Genomic DNA, 16985 nt, shown 5'->3' with positions numbered 1-16985 from the left:
GTTCCTCTGCTGTTATTCTCTCTCATCTGGCCTCCTTATTTCCTTATTTCTTAACCTCCTTTCTCTCTTTCCCTTGGCCTTTCATTTCTTCTTCGCTTCCCACTTTCACTCCTTGTTTCCTTTCCTGTCCTCTTTTCCTTTACAGTGCCCTGTGTTAGGTCTCTCACAGTCTTCATCACAGCATGCTCTGCTGGAAAAGCAAATATTAGAAACACTCGCATCATGTTGTTTCTAAACCTGTATATTTGTGTGTGTGTGTGTGTGCGTGCGTGCTTGCGTGTGTATTTTTGTTATAGCGAGAGTGAAAGAAAAGACTTCTTTTTAGAGGACATATCAATGTAAGTATATGAATGTCTCTAGATCCCTCTTTGTGTTAGCGTGTATTTGTGTGCACCTGTGTGTGTGTGTGTGTGTGTGTGAGAGAGAGAGGAAGAGTGTGTGCTGACCCACTTTGTCTGCCATGCAGCAGCTTGTGCAACAGAGCAGGATGTGCATTTTTTAACAGCAACAGTCTCCTGTGCTCTGCACCGAACACACACCAGCGTGTGTGTGTGTGTGTGTGTTTGAGTCAGTGTGTGTTGCAGTTTTCAGCCAGGACAATTAAGACCGCCGACACTGCCGCATTACAACTCTCTCCACTGAAAACCTAAAAAATAAGTCGCTGAACACTTTGTGTTTGTGAGTTGTGGCATTCAGGCTTTGTTTGAATCGTCTGTTAACCCACCTCCTACAGCCATTTATTTAACTAATATGAAACTAGAGTAACTGAGTAACATCTGCAATTCAACGTAGCTCAGAAAAAAAAAAAATCTTTATTTCATTCTTCATCAAACAGCGTTAAAAGTAACGCAACAGCTGTGTGTGAGTACAACAGATTCATAATTGTGTCTCTGCACGTCGATGTTACAGGGGTGTTCCTCCATCCAGGCTTAACATGCTGGTTGGTTTTAGTGGAGAAGCTCATTGACAACGTTCACCTAATTCTTTCCACAAAAAGATGCTGCGCATTAAAGTGTGAGCCGACGAGTGTGTAGCGACTGCCTGCAGTCAGACCCCAGGACGGTTTCGAGTAGTGTACTGTTTCTATTTGGGGATCAACACATTATATAGTTTAGTCTGGTGTTTGAGGTGGCTTTAAAGCATGTCAACGCACAACAAAGTGGTTTTTAAGAGGTTTAACACACCCACACACGCACAATACACATTGAAACATACAATCCAACACACGTGCTAGGAAATGAGCTAATCAGCCAATGAGTCATTTCTCCTCTCCTCTGCTCTCCTCTCCTCTCTTCAATTTTCCACTAATGGTCACATCATGTATATTCTATGAGAGATAAAAGCAGAGAGGAGCAACAATAGGCCAACTGGAGTGGCTGCTTGTGTACATGATAAAGAGAGTGACAGAGGGAGAGAGAAAGAGAGACATCGAACAAGAAATAAAGAGAGAGAGGAACGTGGAGTCAAACAGACAGCTAATGGTTTATCTTTAATAAACCACTGTACTGCTCTCAAAAGATTCGGCCTCACACGTAAACACACAGCCGTGACCAGGTTTGGCCTGAGGATAAACACAGCATTAGAGAGAGGAGAGGAGAGGAGAGGAAGAGAGGCAGACAGACCATCAGACACCCTGAGCTGTAGTTTCATAACCTTACATCATTCATCTTTCCTGTCCAGGGACCTGTCTCTCTCCTCTTCTGTGTTATTCTCTCACTCCGGTGTAAGTCTATTATCTCTCCACGCATGTGTGTGTCTCAGCCCTTTCAGATTTTTATTTTTATTTTTTTTCCTCCTCACAGGTGTCAGTTTGTGCCCGCTCCTGTTTCTGATACAACTTTACCATCTCTCGCCCTCGTACTCTCCTCCAATGCCTCTTCATCTTGCTTTCCTTCTCCTGCCCATCCCTCCATCCATCACTTAGTCTGAAAAATGTCGAACACAGGTTTGCAGATGTTCCACATGTACTCAGTCACTCATGTATGATTGCCCACAAACATGAACACACAGATTTTCATCTGTGTGTACATGTAAATGATGGGAAGGTGGAGGAAAAATTAATTAGTGTTGTTTTTAATTTGTTGACTGTTTACAAAGCAGAAATGCGCCCTAGCTGTTTTGCCACTTCTTTCAGTGTCTCCGTGGAATCAACAAAAATCTGCTGTTAAGTTTCTTTCTTGAGTTTGTGTTAAATTTGACTGATTTACGAGAAAACGAAGAATATTTGGAGTTGCTTGGAATGGAACTACACAGTCTAACCCCCCCCCCCAGAAAGTTTGCTAGATTGAAGTTGAACCAGAAAGTAGTTCTACCAGTTTTCATGGGCATTTAAATCAAGTAGATGGTTACACATTGACTAATAACTTCAATTTCAACTTCCTCCACTCAACTTCTATGCTTGGCGTAATAGCCGTATGCGTTAAAGCTAAAGATATTATTATTACTTTCAACCTAATAGCTAAAAATATGTAAAGTGTAAAAAACAGTAAATAGTTTTCAGCATACTACTTAATCATATGTCATAATACATGATGTTTGTCTGATGTGTTTTTGTTTGCTGCCTTTCCTTCTCAGGCGTGCACTACAACTGAGAGTGTTATGATGGTGTCTGCAGGCTAATGGTTTTCATGTTATTAATTATCAACGAAGAGGAGAGATAACTGCGCGTGACGAAAGGAATAACACCATTTGATTATAGGCTGTAGGCTAAACAGCTGCCCAGAAACATTTATTTAAATGGAAAACAATTAGCTAGATTCAATGTTTGGATCATCTGCGTGTGGTCTTTCACTGTCTCCCTCTCTCATGCATGACTTTCTCCCTGAATTAGACTTTACTAGGTGTCCCTGAACCCAGATAAACAAGGATGCATCTCCTTATGCACGGAGCAAAAACAATACCACAAACACACACACACAAACTTCAGGGAAGGGCTGACCTTGTGGGAAGTACAGTAAATTCAAATAGATGGGATAAGAATGTGAGGATTTAAGTTTTGAACTTGATTTTTATAATACTTTACTATCTTGAGAGGATTTTCCAGAAAACTCGCTGAAAAGTTCTGCTCTGGCTGCTCTCTTAAATGACAAATACTGATTAAAAACCAGTTATTTCTGCATGTGTCAGACCTTGATTAAACTGAAATCTGATCTGAGGATCAATTGTGGTGTCTGGGGCGAATATAATGTGGCTGAGGCTGACTCATTCACTCATTATATTGTTATTCATCTGGAGTCAGCCTGGGGCATAACAAATTAGCTGCTTGAGACTCCACAGAGATAACAGAATAATCAAATAAATGTAACTTATAGGAATTATTAGTCGCTGTTTTACATTTTCTTCTGAACTGTATTCACATTGGACTTGCCACAATGTAAGATTTTCACTACACAACTATCAAAGCCAGACGAAATGACAGGTTTTTAGTACCCCTTTGTAAGAAGCACCCTTTCTAAATGTTTAATATGTAGTAAACATAATGAATGTTTGATAAACTATTTACTTATCCTTTGGCTGTTAAGAGTTATTAATAATAACAAACAATTCTGGTTAAAATAATAAAATAATTGCTTTCACAGCCAAAAATTCTCATTAAGGAGGAGATAGTGGTGAGCGCTGCTGCCCCGCGATAAGAAGGTCGTGGCTTTGGTTCCCAGCCTGGGGCCTTTCTGTGTGGAGTTTGCATGTTCTCCCTGTGCCTGTGTGTGTGTGTGTGTGTGTGTGTGAGTGGTTTAACTCTCCAGTTAACCTAGACATGCGTAGGTCTGAGTGTGAGTGTGAGTGTGAGTGGTTGTTCGTCTCGGCCTGGCGACCTGTCCAGGGTGAAGCCCGCCCTCGCCCCAATCATTGGCTGGGAGTGGCTCCAGCACCCGCCGTGACCCTGACAGACAATGAGTGGAGACAAGTTTACATGAATCCGTTTATGTAATCAGTTAAGGGGGAAAGAAGAGGAATTTGCTTCATGAGTTTCACAGGGCGGTAATGGTTGGCAGAGCGCGGCGGTTCAGTTCTGTCATGTCACTGAGGGCACTTTGCAAAGAACGAACCAAAGAAGTATTCATGCTTTTTTGGTATGTTGATTCAACTTAATCACCATCAGTGTTGGTGAATCTTTCTTTTAAGCATTTGGTGGAACTTAATTATTCTTATCTCAAAATATTGGATTACCGCTTTGCATTGTCTGTTTATTACATCCATTACCCCATTGTGCGAAGACGGCTGTGTGCTTTGTGTGTATTTATGTATGAGTTGTTGGGAAATTAAGCACTTTTGAATTTTGCTGTCGAGGTAAATTACAAAACAGTTTCTCATATCTTTCCTCCAGAGAGACCTGCAATACTGTCACGACAGCCCCGCTAGCTTATTACAGCTATGGCTTTATTGATCCACACACAACCACGCACGCACTCTCTCTCTCTCACACGCACACACACACACACATACACAGGTATGTATTTATGCTTAGAAAAACAACACCTGCATCCTACAAACTGTGTACGCCCACGTTGTGTGCCATGTGGAAATACAGAGGAAAAAAAAATAAAAAAATTCTTTGTGTCCCAACACCCGTATACACACACGCACACACCTTGGGTCATTAAGGAGTCCTACCAGTGTGTCCTGTAAGCAGTTTAGTTCCCGGGTGGACTGGTAATATACTGCTGTGCTTGGGTGTGTGTGATTGTGTGTGTGTCTTTGTGTCAGCTGTTTTGTGCCTGTTAAGCCAGAGTTACAGTTTCTTAGTTGGCTTGGGAACAGTTTGTTAGTGAGCTTAGGGACAGGGATGTGCTGAAAAATCATTATAGAGGACTGAGGTTAAAGGGAACGTTCAGGTTTTCCTAATTCTTGATTTCTCTCGTTGCTGCTTTTATTGGTTTCTTTTATTTTTAGTATCCAGTTTTTACTGTTCTTGGTTCTCTATAATTGCTGCTTTCACGATGGACTTCGTCTACCTGTCAGCTTAGTTATTGTTGTTCTTTAGTGGTAGTTCATCATTTTCTGCCCACCTCTCTGCTTTTAGTGGTAACATAGTCTTTTACTAATAAAATCAGCAAAATGTTAAAAGGCAAAAAGTAACAAAATGTTCCAAAAAATCAACTAAAAGAAAAGCTGTTTTATTTTCAAGCAATGCCCTAGACAGTGTTTAGCAAATTATTAGGAGCCATTTGATTCCAGTTTTAAACATCAAGTTCTTTTAAAATCCTTTTCTGTGATTTTAGTTACAACATGTAGCATTTTTATGACTAAAATCGAATATAACAAACTCGGATGTGAGCCTGTTGACCTATCTAGATAATGATATGAATGAAGTGTAGCTGTCAAAAAGCCTGAAGAGAAGTAGCTTTTTGACTAAATGTGTCTTTCTCCTATTGGCAAAAACTGTAAACGACCTTTTTAATGTGATTGTAGCCTTCAGTCTTCCTGTGGCCTGGAAATGCCCAGTGCCATGTTCAATACACTGGAACAATGTAAAGATGCTTCCTCTAGCTGTTTCTATTAGGATCAACTGCTAAAATACAACCTCATCTGTTATGGTTTTATCTTTCATATACAAGATGGGACACATGAAAGGAGGTGAAACAGAAAGGACATAAGGAGGAGAGGAAGAAATAGACTCTGCAGCAGCTGGAAATGATTTCTCAGGGAGCAACAGAGAGAAGCAGGAAGCTGCTGTTCCATCCCCTCGAGTCTCCTCTAACACACACACCTGTGATAACACACCTGCAAATACACACTTTGCTGACTGTGCACATGTGCACACTGTCCCACACACACACACCTCACCTCTTTGACTCCTTCCTCTTAACCTTGCAGAACCCCAGACTGAAAGAGATCACCTTTTACAAATGTTGGTTGTTGGGATTTTCCTCTCATCAGTGTGGCTAAAAGTTACATTTGAAAAAGCAACATGGAGTGGAAATAATGAAAAATACCTGTGTGTGTGTGTGTTTGAGTGCAATTCATTACAGTGATATTGATCTGCTCTGAGTTTACTGCTGCCGCTGTTTCCAGGAGCCCAGGACAGCCTTTTGATTCATGATGAGTCAGCAGGATTTTATTTGGTTATAAGCTTCAGGAAATAATATGTACGTGAGTCGCATATTTTGGAATACATTTGCCAGATTTACCCTCATTCATAAACGTTACACACTTCCCTTTATAACAGATAACAAAGGGCCTGTTGGTCAAACTTTAAATATTTTAATGTTTAAGTGTTTTCACTTCTTCACTTTTTTTTATATTAAGAACAATCAAACCGGCATAAAAGTATAATTGCAAAAAGCATATTCAGCTACCTGTCTCAATCTACAATAGTGGTCTAACTCTGAAATAAAAGAACAATGTCCTGGTTTATGTGACATTTCAGCCTTTGTTTTTCATGACTTGCTCTACCTGCATTTCCTGTGGGAGCAGGGTGTTACTAGTGTTTGGCTAATATTAACAGCTCTGGCACTTTCTAAAATCTCTAAACTCTAAAAATCCCCTTTATTGTGACTGAAACAGCAGAGACATTTGTAAGTTAACATAATGTTAGTTTCATTTTCTAGCATCATAACATCTGATAAAATCAGCAGCCACTGGATAAAAATGAGAGCTCACATTTTTTCCCCCCAAAAAAATAAACAAACCAAGTTCAGCATGATTAATGAAGTTCAAGAAAATAAAAACAATGTGATGCTAAACTGCCACAGTTTTAATTAACTTCATACGCAATGCAAGAGCAAAACGCTTGACAGGTAGCAACAGTAACTAAGCAATGAGCTTTTCTTTAATTATGGAGGCCAGTTAAATAATGGCTTTTCTGTAATGCCTCATTACAGCCTGTGCAAAGTTTCCAAGGAAGGCACACATGAACACATTAGAGCCAGGGAAAAAGTAAGTGAAATTACCGGCTCCTTGGTTGCTCTAATAATTGGGTTTAATAACTTTTATGGTTTTAACTCCTCACGTTGCTTGGATGATTGAATTTTCTTCGCTGAGAGGACGGGTTTGAGGTAGAAGCGGATGTTTTTACTCTTTCTGAAGAGAAACTAGAGCCACAGTTCATTTGCTAACGTCACCAAATGCATACGCAGCTACATGTGCATTTTAAATGATTCAAACCAACAAAACGTGACGATAAATGAACTGTTGCCTGAAATAAATGTGTCTTTGAGTGAGGCTCACTGATGTGAGCGTGTTTGAACCGAAAGTAATGGAAAAACAGCACATTTGCTCAGCCATCTTAATCCAGACAAATGAAGGTTAATGAAAAACGGGCCCTTAAACCTAATGTGTAATTTCTGCAGTAGGGGTGCGAGTGTGTGTAGTACAGACACATTCCTCACCTCTGCATATGTGTTTATTCATCAGCCACACTCACACAGCCACAGGAAATCCCTGTGAAATAACTGTATAATTATGTAAAGGAACCTGGCGGCACACACTCCTGAAAACGAACAAGTGATTCTTCAAAGTGAATCAACAGTTGTGGAGAGTTCACGGTAAAATGAATGGAAATATGAATATGGATCACAGCGCTGCCTTTTCTGCCCTGTCAGCTTCTTCTTCTTTTTTTTTTTTTTTTAAGAGGCATTGCAGCACTACAGACCTACTTTCTTTCCTCTTACCGCTGCATATTGCACCAGTCTTTGAGACGCATCTTTAAGTGCTATGAGGCCAACTCATGGAAAGTAAACATTTATTCTGCTTTATTTTTTTTCTCTTCTGCACGCATTTTTGACATTATTGAAGAAAATCTTTACATGCAGTTTTATTTTCTGAGTTGTGGGCCACTTGCAGTAGAAACTCAGGGCTAACAGTATTCCTGTAGTTAAATCTGTCAGACACTTGTGTGTTGCGTCGGCTCTTGTTTGTGCTTTTCTCTCTCTCTGTTTAGCTCCAAAGTTTATGGTCCACTAACAAGTCGACCAAATGAAAAGTATATTGGTTGTAATTGCCTCTCATGTTCCCATTTGTGGCACATATTTCCTTCAAAATGGCTACAAATCCCAGTTCCTGAGTTGTGTTATGATTGTAAAAAGAAAAACAGAACAATTTCAATTTCAAGGTTATACAACCACCCAGGTCTGAAGACTTTGTGATTCTACACAGCATCATAGTATTTTCACAAGAATTATACTTGCTGAGGCTTCTGGGTGTTTTTTTGACCTGAGCTTGTGGTTTTATTTTGTGTTATTTGCTGAAAGGACAGATGCAATCGATTTCCTTGAGAGGACAGGTTGTCCTCAGGCTTGTCCTCTTGAGTTTGTTAAAGGAAATTTCTCTGTCTAAATTTGGCTTTCTTACAGACAGACAGACAAAGCGTTAAGTCTGGCCGCAGGCTGTTACTCTCCCCAAAGGTCGGAGATCACAAGAGCTTTAATGCTAGGGTCCAAATTTTAGTGACAGGCAGCCGGGATTGGACTGGATGGAGGTGAGGAGCTCTTTGGTATTGCCATCCTTAAAAACATCTAAGGGCATACATTTAGCTTGTAATATTTCAAACATTATATTTAATTTGATCACTTTAAAACTCCAGGAGCAAAGAGAAGTGATTAAGAAAAGTCAGTGGGGGTAATTTATGAATCAGTAGGATGTAGTAATGGCAGATAGATGACATGAGATGGCATGGATGATAAAACAATAGAGGTTTTACCATTTGAATAAATTGCAACTGACAAGTGTAATATTTTTTTTTTCCAACCTACATTTATCAAGCTATTTCAGAGGCAATTTAGATCCCAATGAGTCCATTCCCCCAAAGCAGACACACACACACACACACATGTATTGGCATCATACATCTTCATTAGTGTCCAGTCGTATCTCTGGTCTTCTCCCACTTTGTGGCTCCAGTTTCTTTGCTTCTCCCTCATGAATGTTAAAATGTCTGAGTAGTAACACTCTGTCATATTTAGGTATAATGACTGAGAGAAGCTCAGAGGGCTGTTTAGTCAAATTTCCAGCTAATCGTAGATACGCTTGCTTAACCTCAAACAGGAAACATGAGAGGATGAAAGAAAGAGAGAATGAATGACAAATATGACTGTATGACGATTTTATTGCAATGAGTAAAATTTATGGCACCAATTTTAGTGCAATGATGGTGCAGACTCAAAACTATACAAGATCTATTTTAAATGAGCCCCCCAAAAAAAGAGCACCTATAAAGTCACAAAAGCATCAAACTGTAGTTTATTTTGGAGGTGAAGTTAAAACTATTGAAATGGAGACAATGACACAATGTCCCATTTTTTGAGAAATAAATATGATTCTTCTTTCTTCTTTATGGTGTAGCTGTAAATGCCCAACTAAACATTTAAACCAAATAATGCTCTCCAGCGAAAATAGCGATAGTTCAAAACACGTGTTTAAATCTGTTACTGTTAGAATCCTGCCACAGGAAGCATTCATGATGTGAAAAGTTTTTTGTTTTTTTTTTTTAAGCCAAAAATGGTGTTATGGGTAATTGAAAACAGGTCCTAAGCACAATAGCATCAGTGTCAGAGAAGTAAACCTGACCTGCTTTACAGTCCACAAAACCGCCGGCATTCTTGAAGAGACAAGAATTAAAGGTTCACCAGAAACTTTGTACTCACTATCCTTCAAACATTACTGGCAGTAATCATTTTGAGGACACACTGGCATGTCTGTCCTAACCTTGCCCTGCTGAGTCTTCCCTTCAAAAACAAACCTCCCAGTAAAATCTCCCTGAAGAGTAACCTTGTCTTCCTAGGACCTCATCCCCCCCCAGAAAAGCTCTCAGGATTATCTGGGAGATTCCTCCATTCATCTGTGCACCTTACTTGTTTTTCATCGTTAGACAGGACAAGGACACGATGTGCTGTATTTGGATTGAGTGTCACGTTGACATACTGCTGGACCTTCCTCAGCTCAGCCTCAACCAACTTTGGCATATCTTTACTGAGGGCCTCAGTCGTCCCCAGCCATTCATATTTAACCTCCATAGTTTTTCTCACGCTGCCCTCGTATATCGGTGGAGGTATGCTGGCCTCTGCCTCATCCTTGATGGGTAAAAAAAAGCATTAAGGAATGAAAAGGTCATCTTCAGACTGTGAAAACTGCTCCAGCTCATCTTTTTTTCCTCATCAGCTGTTCCAGCTCTATGGTGAAATTCTAGGTCTGTTCCTGTGTCTGTGTCTGCACACCAGCTGCTGTCTCCCTGTCTGCATCACCATCAGTAAGCTCTACTGAATGTTTGACATCCTGAATCTTCAGCTGTCTCTGCTGAATCATCTCTCGAACGCCAGCCGTTGTCTTGCCCAGCGCAGGCTCCTCTTCTTCCCTTTCTTCGTTTAGATGAACAACAACGTGCATCTTAAGTTTCTAAAACTGTGCGGAGCTTGTAAACATACACCTGGTCACGCCAGCAGAATAGCTGCAGAGGTTTTACTGTGTTTGAGACACATGCTGCTTTCCGGGTTCTTTGCGGTTTGATCGGGTGATGTTTTCTCACGCCTGGTGTTGTCAGATGAGACTGCAGGTGATTCTCACTGTCAGAAGCCAAACAAACAGGGCAGGACTTTAAGGCTTTGAGTTTGATTCCAGGACAGATGTCACAGGGAACTTGTAGTTTGGTACACTGTTGCCCTGGGCTGCTTGGATTCTCCTTTTAAATGAAATGGTGCAAACTGAGAAGTCATCTCAGAGATGAAAATATTGACTTTCAGCTCAGGTTTTCTGTGGAATTGTTTTATTTTACAGATGGGACAGTTATACTGTCCCAATGCTGAGTGATGCAGGTTTTGCAGAGGTTGTGTCCACATGTTGTAGTGCCTGGACGAGTGAACGCATCCAAACAGATGGAACGCATGAACTGATCTTCAGTCAACAATAACTAGCAGCAACAATGTGGAAACACAAAGAACAAAAATATCAGATGCAAAAAGTGAAATAATTTGTTCAGCAATATCACATTGTCCTTTAATGGAAGAAGATACTGACTGACATGCTACGCCAGTTTTAGGAGGTGTGCATACAACGTGTGCTTTTGATGGGCTGAAAGCGAGCCGGTCAAACAGAAATGAATCCGTCAGCCATCTTTCAGTAATTAAACATTCTAGTCACTTCGGTAATTAAAGAATATAATAAATCCATTCCCATTGGATTCTTTTTTTTTTTTTTTTTACTCATATATCTCAGCACACGTTGAAATATCTTTCAGTAATTGATATTGGAAACCAATCCTATTAGTGCTTCCCATGTTTTTATAGTCAGGATTTTAACTTGTGGGGCAGAGGAAAAAAAAAAAAAAAAAAAAGTCTTTCCTCTCTAAATATTCTCCCCACACCGTGAGTCTGACTGTTTTCACATCCCACTCTTATGCTCTCATCCTGTGCTTCACCCGCACGACAGATTAGCAAGCCAGTGATTTGAAAACAAGCACATTGACCTCAATAAATAAGTTCAAGTATTCTGATGAAATCGGTTTGATTACAGTCATTCTTTTACGCTGCCTCTTTTGTTCTGAACGCCTCTTCAGATGCTGTTCAATCAGAAGCAGCTGTATTTAGCAGCCATTCATCAACACTGTGCTCTCTCCTACTGTTTATTGTTGCACACATTCTCTCTCTTTATCAGAGTAAAATGTCACGGACTGAGCTCAGATTTCTTTTGGATGGAGACTTTACTCAGTCAACCAAAGGCTAACTAGCTAATTAGATCTTGGACTACCTGCTGAGTTTGCCCTTGAGGAAAGCAGCAGTTTAATAGCACACAGTAGATTTTTGGGCAATAAATGTGCGTTTCGCTCTCGGTGTCATTGTATGCATGAATGTCTTCCTGCATGGCTGTATGTAGAGATACATGTACATGCATGGTTGCCTTTTAGGTGCGCCTGTTTAGCAGAATGTGTGTGTGTTTGGGTCAGAAAATAGATGAAGGCTGATTTATTATTATTATTTTTTTTCTGATGGTAAAGGGATAGTTTGGATTATTTGATGTGAGGTTGCTTATATTTATCTATACGATGGGCGGCATGCTGCGACAGACAGGGACAGCGTAAAAGAAAACATGTTTCAGACGCTTTAAAAAATACTCACCTAAAAAATCCAACATCCGTTTAAACATCCTTCATTTCAAATATTTTCAACCCTTTACCTACAGTATGACTTTGACATTACCACGTCGAATATCCCAAACTATCACTTTAATGCTCACTTATATATCGTTTCAGACAAACTTTGAATATTCATAATATTAATAAGCATCTCTGAAGTTTTAATAACACAAAACTGTAAACAATAGCTTGACTGATATACGTACAGATACATAAAATGGAAACTACAGCCGTCCATCGGTCTGAATGGTGGCTGATCTCAATTCATTTGTCATTATGACGTCATCAGATTCAGTTCTGGAATCTCTCAGTGATGTCAGAAGACTTTGGTTTAATTCTCAGTTCACTTAAACAACCTGGTTGAGACTCAAAGGACAAAATAACAATCACAGAACAAACAAAAAGAAAAACCCAAGATGGATGACCAAGACAAGTCTTCACAAAAGTCTAATGCAGTGAGTAATGAAATGCGTCTGCAGAGATTATTTTGTGATGCAGTCATCAAAGTTGGAGATGTCGAATTTCCGGTCCACAAGATCATCCTCTGTAGTTGCACCCCTTACTTCCGGTGAGTTTGATATCTGGTCTCAGAGCAAAGTAGATGAATACACAGCTCTTAAATAAGCAGAAAAACTGTTTTGTTCAGGTTTTTTTTTTTTTTTTTTTTGGTTAGTGTTTTCGTTGAAGTTATTTATCTAACTACAGTTACGTAAGTTTCTTTCTGACAGGTTTCTCACATTAAGCTATATGAGCCATCACAGCTACATCACAGACCGGGCGGACAAAACTCATTTGTCTGAATTGTGTACAGTTTATTGGTTTATACAACAACTGTTTAATCAGTAGTGTTCATATATCTGCTCAATTTGTTAGTCTGCTCCATTGTCCAACAATTTAATACACAAAGAAAATGGAGGAGCTGCTTTCTGTTGTTCATAGTGACAAAACATTTCAAGAAAGCTCATAAAAGAAAATAAAAATAGTGTTGATTGTGGTCTACAGTATTATCATGCAGCTGTAAAAACAATTACTTTACATAGTAAGCAACGTCACACTTTCTGCTGAAATCTTCGATATATCTTTGTTCACTTCTGCACAAGAAGTGTTCAGAGAAGTTGATATCATTACTGCCAGTATGAAAATGTTGAAATGTTGGATATTTCTTCTCACTCATCTGCCGTGCCTGCACCTTGAACCCCAGGGCCCTCTTCACTCGCTGGTCCAACCCAGACAGAGAGGTCTTCAGCATACCCGGCCTGGGTCCAGACATGATGCAGCTCATCATTGAGTTTGCATACACCGGCTCTGCCTCTGTGACGGAGGAAAACGCACAGGAGCTGATGATGGCTGCTGATCAGCTCAGCGTCATGGGCGTCGTAGAGACCTGCTCTGACTTCATCAGTAAGCAGCTCAGCCCGAAGAACTGCATCGGCATCTTCCATTTCACGAACACCTGCATCAGCGCTGAGCTGCAGGGCAAGGCCTACCGCTATATTATCGAACACTTCGGGGAGGTTGCTCCCTGTGAAGAGTTCCTGCAGCTCACCGTGCAGGAACTCACTGAAATCCTTCACAGAGACGACCTCGGCGTGAGAAACGAGAGCACTGTGTATGAGGCGGTCATTCGCTGGATCGACCACATACCTGAAGAAAGAGAACAACACATCGTGGTGCTTTTTCAGACGGTACAACACTTTTCTAGATCTACATCTACTCAGGATTTACACCTTTTGCTGATGGTGTTAGTCCGTGTTAGACCGCCAAAACATAGTGCTTTAACTTCTGAACTTCGGTTCAGGACTTGGAAAAAACACATGATAGATTGTGGCCTGAAGTTCTGGCCTAGTTTGTGTTCAGACTGCCTTATTACAACGCCACAAAACAACTCTGAGCTTGATGTAATATTGGCAGTCATTGATTGGACAATTTTGATGACGGACATCCTGGATCATCAGATCTGACAAGTCACGCTGCACTTAATTGAGCTTTATGGGTTTTCTGTACTTTTCTGTACAAACAGCTTGCAAAGAAATAAGATTGAAGCTGTAATTTGGGGTGGGGGGTTTATATTATGTTGGGTTTGTGGCTGTACAATCAGAATATTATATTAATTTCACTTAATCTCAGACAGGCCTCTCTTCTCAGGAAACACACTACAGTTCAGTTTGAAAGCCTTTCGCCAAACAAATTGACTTAAACAGGAAAAAAACAGGACAGATGTTAAAGGATATAGTACAAATTGGGTTTGAAACAAACTCAAAAATGAAATTAGAGTCCACCGAGTTCTGTTTAGAACCAACAGGCAAACATTGTTCCTGGTCTGTTGAATGTTAAAACAATGCATACTGGTGCTGTACTTAACAAGTTACAAAGATAAGCCATAAGCCAGGTTTAAGTTAGAGCGAGTATTGTCTTTTGCCTGTATAGGTTCGGCTGGCCCTCACAAGTGCAGAGTACATCAGGATCCACGTGCTATCCAATAAGCTAGTGATCGACAACAGTGAATGCCTCCAAATGACCGAGGATGCCATTCAAACCTTATCTTATATGATCACAAGCAGGCCCCCGCTGTCTGGCCTCTGTAACCGCATTGCCTGCCCTCGCCTGCCTAACGCCGTCCTCTTGGCCATCGGAGGCTGGAGCGGCAACAATCCAACTAATGGCATTGAGGCCTACGACATCAGTACTAACTGCTGGACCAACATTACAAACAATCGGGAGCGTCCCCGTGCCTATCATGGCGCTGCTTTCCTCTGTGGGTATGTCTACTGCGTCGGTGGCTTTGACAGGTTGGAGCATTTCAACAGCGTCCGCAGACTTAACCTGAGCACACGCACTTGGGATGAGGTGGCGCCCATGTACTACCGCCGCTGCTATGTGAGCGTAACAGTGCTCAACGGTTGCATCTACGCCCTGGGAGGCTACGACGGACACACTCGACTCAGCACTGCAGAGCGCTACAGGCCCGAAAGCAACCAATGGCATCTAATTGCAGCTATGAATGAGCAAAGGAGTGATGCCAGCTGCACAACACTCCATGGCAAGGTTGGTGAAAAGCTTTTATAAATAATTTGGAGTGAGTGAGAATAGAGAGCCACATTGTTCCTTTGATTTTATTAATGTATAAAATAACAATTCCAGCGGCCCTGTAGAGCAGTCATATTGATATAAAGAATTACGAGCTAAAAATCCACATTCACCAATACTTTTTGGACTTGTGTGTCAGGTCTTTTACAAGGAAATGTTGCCGCCTGCATGGAATTGTTGAGAGATGTGTGTGGTAGCATTGTGAAGTTTATTTTCACAAGGATGCCGTAAGCAGAAGAGCCCGCAACGTTCTGCACTGTGTTTATCCTGAACATATGTCAATGAAGTCCAAGTTTTCAGAGTTTTCAGAGTTATTAACTGCTGTTCCTTCTCTCGTCAGGTTTACATTTGTGGTGGTTTCAATGGGAACGAATGCCTGCACACGGCTGAAAATTATAATCCAAAGACCGACCAGTGGACAATGATCATGCCCATGCACAGCAGGCGCAGTGGAATTGGAGTCATTGCATACGCGAACCACGTTTTTGCAGTAAGCACATGAAACATTTCTGACACCCATACATTACACAAACTCTGTTACTTGGAAATATATTTGGTCTGGAGCTTTTTTTTTTTAAACCTGTTGGACTGTGTGTTGTACATCTTAATTTAATATGTACATCCATAAAAACAAATGTACGCAGAGTGACCACAAGATTTGTTTTACTGCTTTTATGCTAATGTTGAGGAGATATTGTGTTCACAGCACATAAATTCAAGTTTTCACTGGCTTTTTTCACAATAAGTGGCAATTTTAGGCAAACAACAAGATTGTTTTTTTTTCCTCCACTGTTGTGCATCACTCTTGGTGAGTAAAGAAAGCTATTTTTATGTTAAACTCACAGCATTTCCTCAAAACAGTAAGTAAGTAAACAGCTGTTAATGCCAACGCTGACTATGCACCAGCAACAAAATAGCTTTTTTAATGTGTGAGCCTGCAAACATTTATTTCAATCATTACCATCCATCATGAAGATGAATGCCTGTGGCCTATTTCATGGCAATCCATTCAATACATACTGCTACATTTTACTGAAAACCGTAAAGAAGAAACACAGTCAAGACAAAGAACCACAACCGTACAGAATTTTCAAAACTGCCAATTCACTCAGCAGATGCTGTCATGTGTGTTGTTGCATGAGTGAAAGCTCTGATCTGCTGGTGGTGTCAGAGGAAACAGCTGATCAAATTAAGAACTGGACCAACCAAGTGACGCGCTGACTTTTCTATCTACGGAGTCTATCTCTGATATTTGCCTTTAAATATGCTATAGGGGCTCTGAAGTTACTAGTGAATTCTAATGGAAGAGACATGAGTTGTAAAGTCGGGCATTCTAATTAACCATCGATCAAAATGAATTAGACTCAGAGCGTACTTTTGTGTTTATTTTTGTTCTTTTGCAAAGGATGCCTAGGTGGTGAGATAAAAAGCTCTATCTATATAATCGCGTAACACTCCAGCTTTCCTCCCACAGGTCGGGGGCTTTGATGGTAGCTCTCGTCTGCACAGTGTTGAAGCCTACAACCCTCAGACCAACACCTGGGATTCAGTGTCCTCCATGTTGACCCCACGCAGCAACTTCGGCCTCGAAGTGATTGGTGACCAGCTCTATGCTGTCGGCGGCTTCAATGGTTCCACCACCACCTGTAATGTTGAATACTACGACGCTACAACAGATGTGTGGACTGCGGCCAGTGAAATGGAGATCTACCGCAGCGCCCTCAGCTGCTGCGTGATCTATGGCCTCCCCAACATAGCTGACTACGTTTACCCTCGAGATGCTCTGCCTTTATTTCATATGGAGGAGGAGAATCTGCAGCAAGGAGACTCTGACTAA

General features: G+C 40.8%; 2 protein-coding genes across 2 annotated transcripts; one reads left to right on the top strand and one right to left on the bottom strand.

Annotated features, from left to right (window-relative positions):
- Positions 1–1489: 1489 nt before the first annotated feature.
- On the bottom strand, positions 1490–10953 carry LOC115051425 (E3 ubiquitin-protein ligase TRIM47). The gene is given in 9 exon segments (XM_075353375.1): positions 1490–1561; positions 1844–1925; positions 3813–3880; positions 9789–10007; positions 10150–10323; positions 10325–10616; positions 10618–10720; positions 10723–10840; positions 10948–10953. Coding segments are annotated over 9 exon segments (1134 nt in total).
- A 1524-nt stretch (positions 10954–12477) lies between these two features.
- LOC115051308 (kelch-like protein 10) lies at positions 12478–16985 on the top strand. The gene is made up of 5 exons (XM_029514675.1): positions 12478–12629; positions 13263–13746; positions 14489–15106; positions 15489–15638; positions 16623–16985. Exons 1-5 carry the CDS (start codon positions 12478–12480, stop codon positions 16983–16985), a joined length of 1767 nt encoding a protein of 588 aa, XP_029370535.1.

This window comes from Echeneis naucrates, chromosome 11, assembly GCF_900963305.1.
Source record: "Echeneis naucrates chromosome 11, fEcheNa1.1, whole genome shotgun sequence".
Lineage (NCBI taxonomy): Eukaryota > Metazoa > Chordata > Actinopteri > Carangiformes > Echeneidae > Echeneis > Echeneis naucrates.
This window is presented reverse-complemented; position numbering and strand designations above follow the sequence as displayed.

What these genes read in the sequence shown, in the direction of transcription:
- LOC115051308 (XM_029514675.1), top strand. Translation starts at nt 12,478, where the DNA reads ATGGATGACCAAGACAAGTCTTCACAAAAGTCTAATGCAGTGAGTAAT. An exon ending in TCGTGGTGCTTTTTCAGACG is followed by an intron (nt 13,747 to 14,488) that starts GTACAACACTTT and finishes TTGCCTGTATAG; the next exon opens with GTTCGGCTGGCCCTCACAAG. An exon ending in GCACAACACTCCATGGCAAG is followed by an intron (nt 15,107 to 15,488) that starts GTTGGTGAAAAG and finishes TTCTCTCGTCAG; the next exon opens with GTTTACATTTGTGGTGGTTT.